At 36.5% G+C, this 11,262-nt stretch overlaps 2 protein-coding genes across 2 annotated transcripts; one reads left to right on the forward strand and one right to left on the reverse strand.

Moving 5' to 3' along the window:
• Positions 1 to 130: 130 nt before the first annotated feature.
• On the forward strand, positions 131 to 7,762 carry LOC112052574 (uncharacterized). The gene is made up of 7 exons (XM_052888571.1): positions 131 to 309; positions 1,367 to 1,574; positions 2,634 to 2,836; positions 3,957 to 4,050; positions 4,699 to 4,827; positions 5,628 to 5,851; positions 6,291 to 7,762. Exons 1-7 carry the CDS (start codon positions 131 to 133, stop codon positions 6,541 to 6,543), a joined length of 1,290 nt encoding a protein of 429 aa, XP_052744531.1. The 3' UTR covers positions 6,544 to 7,762.
• Positions 7,763 to 9,556: 1,794 nt separating this feature from the next.
• Positions 9,557 to 10,922, reverse strand: LOC112048336 (uncharacterized). Its single transcript, XM_024085824.2, has one exon. The coding sequence runs from the start codon at positions 10,759 to 10,761 to the stop codon at positions 10,015 to 10,017; it is 747 nt and encodes a 248-aa protein (XP_023941592.2). The 5' UTR covers positions 10,762 to 10,922; the 3' UTR covers positions 9,557 to 10,014.
• Positions 10,923 to 11,262: the final 340 nt, after the last annotated feature.

Consider the following 11,262-nt stretch of genomic DNA (forward strand, 5'->3'; position numbering starts at 1 on the left):
TAATCGTTAACAGTAAAAATTTGATAACAGTAACGTTTACATTATTTTTGGACGTGACCTAAAATATATTTAAAACTTTGTATTCATAAATAAGTAGTTTATACATTAAAGTATTGAAGTAGGTATTGACATGTTTTGCAAAGACGTTTGCTTAGGGAGCTCAAGTGGGATAGATAAACTAAGGACCCTTAGTGACACGCTCAATGAAAAGGTAGTGGACCAAATCAATGGAAATCAGGAGTTGGTAATGCTTACTGGGTTTGCTCGCGAATCCAATGAGTACCAGTTCAAGAAATATATGCAAGAAAGGTAAATAAACCTAGTAAAATAAAAGCAGTATTAGGTACCTGCTTTAGGAGGTAAAGAGATAATATCTTGAGCCTACTTGCATATCTTCGATGCAGTGATGTTACCATGGACCTGTTGGCTTTATTCTCCACTAGCGGACGCCCGCGACTTCGTCCGCGTGGAATCTATATGGCTCCGTATTATGGTCATAAACCGTGCCAAGTTTCATTCAAATTCATTTAGTCGTTTAGGGCTTGAAAGTTTATTTTTTTGTTTAGCTTTATTGTTTTCTCAAGTGCTTATAGTTAATTGCACGATGCCAAACCACAAAGAAGCTTTTTTGTTTTCATTAATTGGGCCTCCCAACTAATTTTGATACTACGCCACTGCTAAATCGATTTAACGGGGCTTACTCTGGAAGATAGAGAAGGTTATGGAGCAACATATAGGCTACTTATGAATATTATTTAAACGGGTACATACCACGATAAAGCGACGAGATTTTCAATGCATGCAACTGGGTCGAAATATCTACATTAAAAATCTCGTCGTTTTATCGTGGTATGTACTCGTTTAAATAATATTCGTAATGAACAATCACGAAATAAGTTTAAAATCATATAGGCTACTTTTTATCTCGCAAAACATCATGGTTTCCGTGGGATTTGTAAAAAACTGAATATTACGTGGACGAAGTCACAGGCGTCCGTTGGTAGTATCATCATCATCATTATCAACCCATATTCGGCTCACTGCTGAGCTCGAGTCTCCTCTCAGAATGAGAGGGGTTAGGCCAATAGTCAACCACACTGGCCCAATGCGGATTGGCAGACTTCACACACGCCGAGAATTAAAAACATTCTCTGGTGTGGAGGTTTCCTCACGATGTTTTCCTTCACCGTTTGAGAAACGTGATATTTAATTTCTTAAAATGCACACAACTGAAAAGTTGGTGCATGCCCCAGACCGGATTCGAACCCACACCCTCCGAAATCAGAGACAGAGGTCATATCCACTGGGCTATCACATCTCAATCAAATAAAAAAGGTTGGTAGTATATAAAAGTTTAATTTTAAAGAATATCAGACGTGGAATCCTGGCATTGGGTTCTAAAAGATCTGGTGAAACGATTAGACGAAGCGATCGGTGGGTTGAAATACGAACATAATGCTCTGCGGGTAGTCTTGCAAAGAGTGAAGCAAGAAATTGAGTGTCACTCCAGAGAAGGTTCTCGACCTGGTGCGTTACATCCCTTGATGGATGACGTTGAAGATGCTGTTATTAAGGTGATATCATCATCATCATCATCATCCATCATCATCATCATCATCATCCATCATCATTAGCATACTTGTTTATATGGCCCAGTTACCATCTCTCTTATAAGTTTTGACGGTCTCCGTGCTGAAGTGGAATGCGCGGTTGATTTACAAGACGGAGGTCCTGGGTTCGTTCTCCGGCTGGGCCGATTGAGGTTTTCTTAATTGGTCCAGGTCTGGCTGGTGGGAGGCTTTGGCCTGGCTAGTTACCACCCTACTGGTAAAGACGTACCGCCAAGCGATTTAACGTTCCGGTACGATGTCGTGTAGAAACCGAAAGCAGTGTGGATTTTCTACCTCCTCCTAACAAGTTAGCCCGCTTCCATCTTAGACTGCATCATCACTTACCATCAGGTGAGATTTTAGTCAAGGGCTTACTTGTAAAGAATAAAAAAAAAGTGATTCTAAAACCCTGCTCTAGTAGGTACAGCTAGGCTATTCTGTAACGATATCTCTATAACTCGCAAGTGCGAGTTTCGAATCAACGTACTCTCTCCTCTTACTCTCTCTGTTTAACACGATACTATAGAATGAGAAAGATAGCGGTAAACTCGAAACTCGCCCTTGCGAGTTACATAAAACATCGTTAGAGAATAGCCGTGCAGGTCGCTGGAATGTGATAACTTTTGACTCTGTGACAAACAATATTATCAGATGCTGTTGGGCCGTGATAACACAGTGACTATGACATCTGCCTTCGATACGGAGGGCATAGGTTCAAATCCGGTCCGGGGCATGCACCTCCAACACGCATTTTAAGAAATTAAATATCACGTGTCTCAAACGGTGAAGAAAAATATCCTAAAGCAACTTGCATACCTGAGAATTTTCTTACTTCTCAGTTCTGCCAATCCGCATTGGGCCAGCGAGGTGGACTATTAGCCTAACCCATCTCATTCTGAAAGGAGACCCGTGCTCAACGGTGAGTCAAATGCAGGTTGCTAATGATGATGATGATGATATTGTGGTAGTGACACAACATATAATTACAAATTAAAACCTTAAGATTAACATATTATTCTCCAGGAATATAAGTTTCTCCGTGACCAAAAAAAGATTTTCGAGAATCTCATCGAAGAATTGGACACACAGACCGCGAAAGTGGAGAAAACGAAGAAAAAGATACAAGCAGATGTCCAAAATAAACAACAGACTTTAAAATTGGAGAAATCGTGCTCGAGCAAAGATTATAGGGACGCAGTTGTTGGAGAATGGAAAAGAAAGAAAAAGTTGGTAATTTATAGAAAAATAACAATTATCAATAGACCCTCAACAACTAGGGCTAGGGCTAAGAGCCGGATTCAAATTCGAGAGGTTTAAGATATATCTACTCATCAATATAATGTATTTATTAGTATATTTTGATATGTATTTTATTCATTATTGTAGGTATTTGTGTAATATTGTTTATGTATTAGGATGTAAATTATTTGTATGTATGTGTATTACTAATACTATGGTTATTTTTGTTTTACGCCGCTTGCTGATGTCCTTAAGTTTTTAAAAACCGAAGGTTGCCTGGAAGAAATCGCTACTTAGCGATAAGGCCGCTTTTGTATGCTAATCTCTTCCTAATTTGTTTTTTATTTCACTTGTTTTTGTCTTTGTGGTGTGCAAATAAAGTAGGTATATTTATCTTATTTATCTTATATATGTCATACATACATTTATCTTATTTATCTTATACAACTAGCATGGGGTTTTTTTATTCTTTATAATAAAAATACGTATTTTTCGGTTGGGTAGTAACTAGCCAAGGCCGAAGCCTCCCACCAGACCTGGACCAATTAAGAAAACCTCAATCGGTCCAGCCGGGGATCGAGCCCAGGTCCCCCGTCTTGTAAATCCACCACGCATACCACTGCGCCACGGAGGCCGTCTAGGAAATTTTAGAATAACTGAATTGAAAATTGATCTTTAATTTGTCCATAACGGGGATAAGCTAAGATCGTTGACCATACGGCCTGAGGTTTGCGATATTTTTTGAAGGTTTATTTATTGGTTTGTTTGTTCGTTTTTCTAGTTCGTTAAGCTTGTTGGTAACAGAAAAAAATAATACAGCTTCAAATGTTACTTCGCCGCTTTGGTAGGTAGGTATACTGGCGATCATTTTGTCCTGAAGAGTGATAAAAAATGTTTTTTTTATTCAAAAAACATACTTTTCTTAAGCCAAATAATTAACCATTATTTATACATCATACTATCATCTCCATATACTTTTACACGGGGGTATACCTGGATTCCCTGGGCCGATGTGGTATGGGCCGGTTTCCCTTCCCTTTTCAAACTCACCGAGCAGCGAAAACTCAAAGTACGCACTGACTCAACAGCCGTTTTTGTTATATCCAGGGGATCTCCAGTAACACACTGGGAGAAACGGTGTGCGGTACTCAAAAGATCTGGCCTGAAAGCACTTTATAATGCAGTCATTACTCGACAACAGGTAAAGCATGAAATTAGTCTCAAATGTGTTATTATTTTTCTAGAAAAAAAACTTATTAGGTACCTTCTAACTTTAAGGCTATTGAATCCTGGAAATATTTATCCAAAACTCCATCAACATAGAGAGTAGTAATTGAAAAAATTGCGGACTTGAAGAAGTTAAGGACCTAAAAACAAACGGGTTGAAAACACAACCTTGTTTAGTTAGTTTGTTTAGTTGTGTCAACCTGAAGAGATTACTTATATTAATAAGGCCGCCTTTGCATACTAAGTTTAAATTATCATTTTTAATGTTTTTATTTATAATTGTATTTTTGTGTGCATTAGTATTTCCTCTTCCTCTTCTTCTTCTTGTTTAAATTCAGTTCAGACATTTTAATTAGTACTAGCAGAACCGCCCGCGGCTTTACCCACATAGATACCATCCCCGTCCCGCCCGGGAATACGACTACATAATATTGTCTATGTCACTCGCTGAGAAAGTAGCTTTCCATTGGTTAAAATTGATCTATTCATTTCGACGCATATTCGTACATTTATAAACAATCAAATCTTACCTCTTTGTAATATTAGTTTGTATCTTTGTAACTATGTGATTTTAATAAAAAAAATGTTTATTTGTGATTGTATGTAATTTCTGATTCTCAAGGTTCGCGGCGCAAGAGTACGATTATCTATTGCCGCTCAAGCGTACGCTTCAAAAGTTGACGCTATGCTGAGGAGAAGACTTCATACAAACAAACTGAAACTGCAGGGTCTTCATTGGCAAAGAGAGGAGGTAATAAGAATCACAAAATTTTCAAGTTAGCTCCTATCCTATACTGTTTCTGATTACCATTTGACTCAGACCAATTATTGTATAGGACCTGCCTCGCTAGACGTTACTTTTCTGTCAAAGTATATGATCAACGATCTGCGAGATGCGATTATAAAAACTGTCTCTATAGAATCGATGTTAAATAGTTCTAATCGTGTTCGTCGGTTAAAGAGCTCCTTATAAATACCTTTTTGTGTAATTGAATTGTGTAAAAAACTGGCAAAAACTTCTAGTTTAGTATAAGATATATACCAAATCTAAGCTCGTTTTCCTCAGAAAACGACAGACAATTTTGTTCGTGACTATGAGTGCGATACAGGTCCTTCTATAATAAGTCTGAGCCATTTGAGCTTTGCGACTCACCCGGGTATGTCGGTGACTTTGGCTTTTCTGTGTTTTTACGCAGAGATAGGTACTCTGATGATAGCTTGTTCTATCGCCTGCTGGGTGAGCTTTCATATGATACTAGCCGCCCGTGACTTCGTCCGCCCTTAGACCTCCTTAATCCGACCCTATCGCAAAATCCGTTCTTAGCGTATACCTACTAATACTTAAAACTTCCACATTTATATATTATGATAAGATGAGACATAGATTATAATCTGGTTTCTGGGGTCTGGGCCAACTGATAAAGTTAGTAATAGCACAGAAAACATACCTATTGGTAATAGTCACAAACCTATGAATAGGATAATCAAAACCTAACCTGACTGAAGAATTCGTCTAAATGATATTTTGGCCTAATTGAAGTTTTCGTCTAGGCAATACGAGACTTCAACTCCTTGCAAGACGAGCTGACTATGGCTGAGAAGGCTGTCATAGACAGTATAGATCATGAGCGCATCGCGGCTGCCCGATTGGCCGATCGCAACCAAAGACCAGATAGAGAAAAAACCAAAGACGAAGTAAACAGAAAACTAAGGGCAGAACAAAATGAACTTCGACATTTTTCTAAGGAACTAAGGAATAATATTGCTGACATTACGTAAATTGAAATATTGCTTATTTACTAAGTATTCCTTAAAGCTTTCCTTTATTTAGTAGTCGTAGAACATTTTTGACAGAGCTTTTCTGTGAAATTACTACCCACCATGTGCCTAGTTGTAGAACGTGTTCCTTGCATTCTATTACCGTTAAGCAAATTAGCGTTCCAGTACGTTGGTATTGTGGTTTGGGTAGAATAAACTGTCAAACTCTTCCAATTATGCCCGCTTCAATCTAAGACTACCTTTACCTAGTCATAAAAAAGTTGCTCTTTTAGTATCTAATCTTTAGGTAAATCCTGGTAAATCCAATTAATTTTTTTGTTAAGTAGGCATATTCAATGTAGGTACCGAGTACAGACAGTACAATGGACCCCAACATATAATAACCCACCCAGTTTCTAGTGAATAACATTTACAACAACCAAAATATTCTTTCAGCACTTTACAAAAGAATATATCTGCAGCAATAACCCACATAGACAGTTTTGCTGAAGACCTAACACAAGTTATAGGTTTGGACGAAGAGAGGTTCCGATGTAGACTCGGAGAGACCGGCAACACTGACAGTGCTAACTCAAACAACAGTGCTGCAAAGGTCACTGCAGCGACAACAAACCCGCCGTCGTCCAAACTAACGGTGATACAGGAAGAAAATGAGGATGATGATGATGATTATCCGTTTGACTTTTAACATCATGTTACCTAGTAGTTTACAGTGAATGGCGTAGCTACTCCCAAGCTACGGGGGCCTCGAATCCTTACAAGAAAATCGCAATCGAACTGAAGTTAGAAAATTTTGAAAACGCAAACAAGCTGATGCTAAAGTAGCTTAGCGTTTTTATGTTATTTGTTTAAATTTAATATCTTTACTAATAAAACCTAACCAGTTTAGATAGCAGTGGGGCCCATTTTTTCATTTGCACTAGGGCACTTGGTTACCTAACTATGTCACTGCCTATTCTGTAAAGATAGTTTATGGAAATGGCATGTTCATCTTCGAAACTTTCGCCAATGGATAGGGACGTACTTGGCTCTGTAGTGAGCGCGTTATCTACTGAGTTGTCAGACTATCAATTCGTACTCAATAATCTCTGGATTCTCCTCAGAAGACGAGATTTGGAACTTTGATCCACCACAATTCAACAACACGACTCAATTGATAATGGGCTGACTAATAGTATGCATGTGTTTTTTGTTATACTTACCTACATATCTATCTATACCCAAGTTAAGGACCTTATGCACGCCACTGCTAATCTATATTAATATTATAAAGCTGAAGAGTTACTCTGTGTTAATACCATATTTTATTAACGTCTAGAAAATATGTTTTAATATTTTATACTTAAATTATATATATTTACATCAGAACCGTTTCAGCAATTTTTCATTTATTTCTAGCACTATCACAATTTGTCTAAAATGTGTAAATTTTGTAACTATTATTTTATATCTGAGTTGTATACATTTTTGTAAAATTAAAATAAACGATTAATGGTACCTAATCGTTATACTTATTTGTATTTTTATATAATTATCTATTTATCTAAGTATCTTTAAATGGAAAATGTTTGATCTCTTACGTTATCTGTATTTTCTTAGTTATTCGTTATTATAAACATGAGAAAATATAAATGGAACGGGTGAAATAGATTAAAAGTTTTCATAAATTTTCACGCAGACGAAGTCGCGGGCGTCCCCTTGTATTATATAAATAGGTTAGTTCAGTCACCTTATGGTAGGCGTAGACATAGTCTTTGTTGTAATGTAAGGCAACCTTCAACCTTTAGAGCACTTCATATCGATTAGAAATATAATTATATCCCCATTATAGGTAGCTAGGAAAACTCAGTAGCTGGAAGGGCGTACCATGTATTCGCAAAGCAAATAAATAATAAGAACACAAAAAGTTTTGTCGTCGTCGTCATCAACCCATATTCGGCTCACTGCTGAGCTCGAGTCTCCTCTCAGAATGAGAGGGGTTAGACCAATAGTCCACCACGCTGGCCCAATGCGGATTGGCAGACTTCACACACGCAGAGAATTAAGATAATTCTCTGGTATGCAGGTTTCCTCACGATGTTTTCTTTCACCGATTGAGACACGTGATATTTAATTTCTTAAAATGCACACAACTGAAAAGTTGGAGGTGCATGCCCCGGACCGGATTCGAACCCACACCCTCCGGAATCGGAGGCGGAGGTCATATCCACTGGGCTATCACGGCTCTTTTTTTTGTATTATAATATATTTTTAAAGTAAAGTAAAAGTTTTGTATTATAATATATTTTTATTTTGACATTTTAACATGGGAATAAATATATAATTCAACGATTTAAATTGCTAGCAAATCATGAGGTTTTTACTACTACCACAGAAAACATACTACTACATACATACAAGTACTCATTCACTGAAGGGTTTCATTTTAATAAGGTGTAGGTAACAATTTATATATGTATTTATTTTAAGCTTCAGTTAAAAACAAAATAATCAAAACACTATAAACATGCCACAGAAATCATGTATTAGAATGGTTACATCTCTGTCACAATCACTTTTTTATAGCTAGATTAAAGTATTTTGTTTTTATTCTTTACAAGTTAGCCCTCGAGTACAATCTCACCTGATGGTAAGTGATGATGCAATCTAAGATGGAAGCAGGCTAACTTGTTAAGATAATAATCCACATTTCTTTCGGTTTCTACACAGCATTGCACCAGGACGCTATATCGTTTGGCTGTATGTCTTTGCTGTCATTATCAACCCATATACGGCTCACTGCTGAGCTCGAGTCTCCTCTCAGAATGAGAGGGATTAGGCCAATAGTCCACCACGCTGGCCCAATGCGGATTGGCAGACTTCACATACGCAGAGAATTAAGAAATTCTCTGGTATGCAGGTTTCCTCACGATGTTTTCCTTCACCGATTGAGACACGTGATATTTATTTCCATAAAATGCACTCAACTGAAAAGTTGGAAGTGCATGCCCCGGACCGGATTCGAACCCACACCCTCCGAAATCGGAGGCAGAGGTCATATCCACTGGGCTATCACGGCTCTTGTCTTTGCTGGTATGGTATTAATTACATTAATTAATTTTTATGAGACACTTTTTATTTTGCTGGTCATAATAAATCATACAGAGTATATAAACATTATTTTACAAGGTGTATTTAAATGATGTTATTATTTCGCAAAGCAGATTTTAATTTCATAAATACATTCCATGGAATCACCAAGTGGATCATGTGGCGGTGAGAAAAGTTTCAAGCACGAGTGGATCATGTAGCAGTGAGAAAAGTTACCAGCATAAGTGGATCATGTAGCAGTGAGAAAAGTTACAAGCACAAGTGGATCATGTGAGGGACTTGTTTGAATTATATGTTACCTACATTATTCTAATCATAAAAGATTTCATCACTGTGTAGTTTAATGTGTATTCTATAGTGTGTGTATATTTATTATAATTAATTAATAAATTGTAAATCTGGCAAGCTAGTGGGTAGTTTTAATTAAAATTGTAATTTACTGTATTCATTATATTATTACGTAAATGGATTTCTTAAGGAACTTAACTTTGAATGGAAAAATCCTGCATTTTAACCTAGTATTATTCAATAGTCAATCAACTTCTCATTGGACTGTGTATCATTGTTATATTATTAAATAGTTGTAAATTATCAAAAATAAACACAATACATTATTTTTAATGATATATTAACAGAAATTGTGAATATAATAAATCAACTTTAAGGTATTACATATTTAACAGACAAGAGTATAGTAATATACTCATGAACATTCAAATTATTGTTTATTCAATGATTACATGGGTCAAGTCTGATTTGGGTAGACAGCCATCTTGCAGACATCAACTTAATCAAATTTATACATATAATAGGCCAACAGCTTATATTCTTTCATATTTTTCTTTTATAATTAAATTACTTGAAGTTACAATGCTTTTATTTAATAAATTGTTAACATTTAACCATTGTTTTTTCTTATTTTTGATAATCAATAATCATAATATTTTTCACATTTATATTCAGTTTTGTTTATTACAAACAAAATACATATATACTTATGATTGTTTAAATTAAATGGGGAGATAACATGTGTTTACATAAACAATTGGAACTAACAGACTAAGAATTATTAACTAAATTGATTGAGATGCGCTTCACTATGGACATGTTCCTCTAAACTGCGAGCGTTGCATGGTATTTCCACCTGACATTTGTTGCAGAATGCCTTTTTTTCATGTTCATTTTTGAGGTAGTCCTGAATCGATATCTCCTGGTCTTCGATCAGATCTTCTATATCCATGAACCACTCGACATGCTGTTTATCATCATCTATATGTTCTAGGAGGCTGCGTGCAGTGTTTTCTATGTACTCATCGCATACTTTGCACCATAACTCATCATCATTTTCAACTGGGAATATACCGTTAAGCGGCTTCAGTTTCTCAGCAACGTTGCTGCGATGTAAGATATCGTTTACGTGTTCTTCAATATTCTGCAAGGTGCAGTTGACCTTCATGTTGCAAACCTCGCAGAACACTTCCTCGCTCTCAGTGGATAGATAGGCGTCGATATTTATGAACTCACCTTCTATCAAATCGTCCATAGCGGCTACCCAGTTGGCATGCTGCTCGCCTTCAAGATGGGCAGCAACCGAATCCTCACCAGTGAGGTAAACGTCGCAAGGTTTGCAGTACAACTCATCGTTGTAGTACGTCAACCCGTTCTCCGACATTAAATCTATATTTTCCTTGTGTTTCATCCCGTTGGTGTGCTCCTCAATACATTTGTTTGCCTTCGGTATGTAAACCCCGCAGAATACGCAGCGCACTCGCGTTTTAGAGTTCGCTACGATGCCGTACAACAATCCCGTTTTCATTATTTGTTTGCTAGACTTTGCTTTGTTTAAATTATCTTTTATATTAAATGATTATCTACTTGTAATTTCGTAGTTCCATGCAAAAGATTTGTTTGAAAAAAAGAATTGAAAATGAAAACCTTCAATTCAACTCAACTCAACTCTTTGTCTTTGTCACAGTTCGATTATTCATTAGTTTGGCAGTTGAGTTGACACTTGGCATTTTGTTTTAAAAAGTCTGTGGAACACATAAAGAAGAAAAATAATTGGCCTATAAGAACTTGTATCCAAAGCCGTAAAATGAATTTAAAAAAAAAGAATAATTGAATGATTTTGAATGACTACGTTTATTTTATATTTTTATTTTTAGACGCTGAAGTACATTATCAATTAACATTAGGTCAGTATTCTCGTTTCTTTACAGATTCTACGCTTAATGTTGTTCTTTTTTTTGGAAATACGACGGATTCTCTAACTATTACTTTATCTGTCTACACCTTGTTTAAAATAAATGATTTACGC

Source organism: Bicyclus anynana, chromosome 23 (assembly GCF_947172395.1).
Source record: "Bicyclus anynana chromosome 23, ilBicAnyn1.1, whole genome shotgun sequence".
In the NCBI taxonomy this organism is placed as follows: domain Eukaryota; kingdom Metazoa; phylum Arthropoda; class Insecta; order Lepidoptera; family Nymphalidae; genus Bicyclus; species Bicyclus anynana.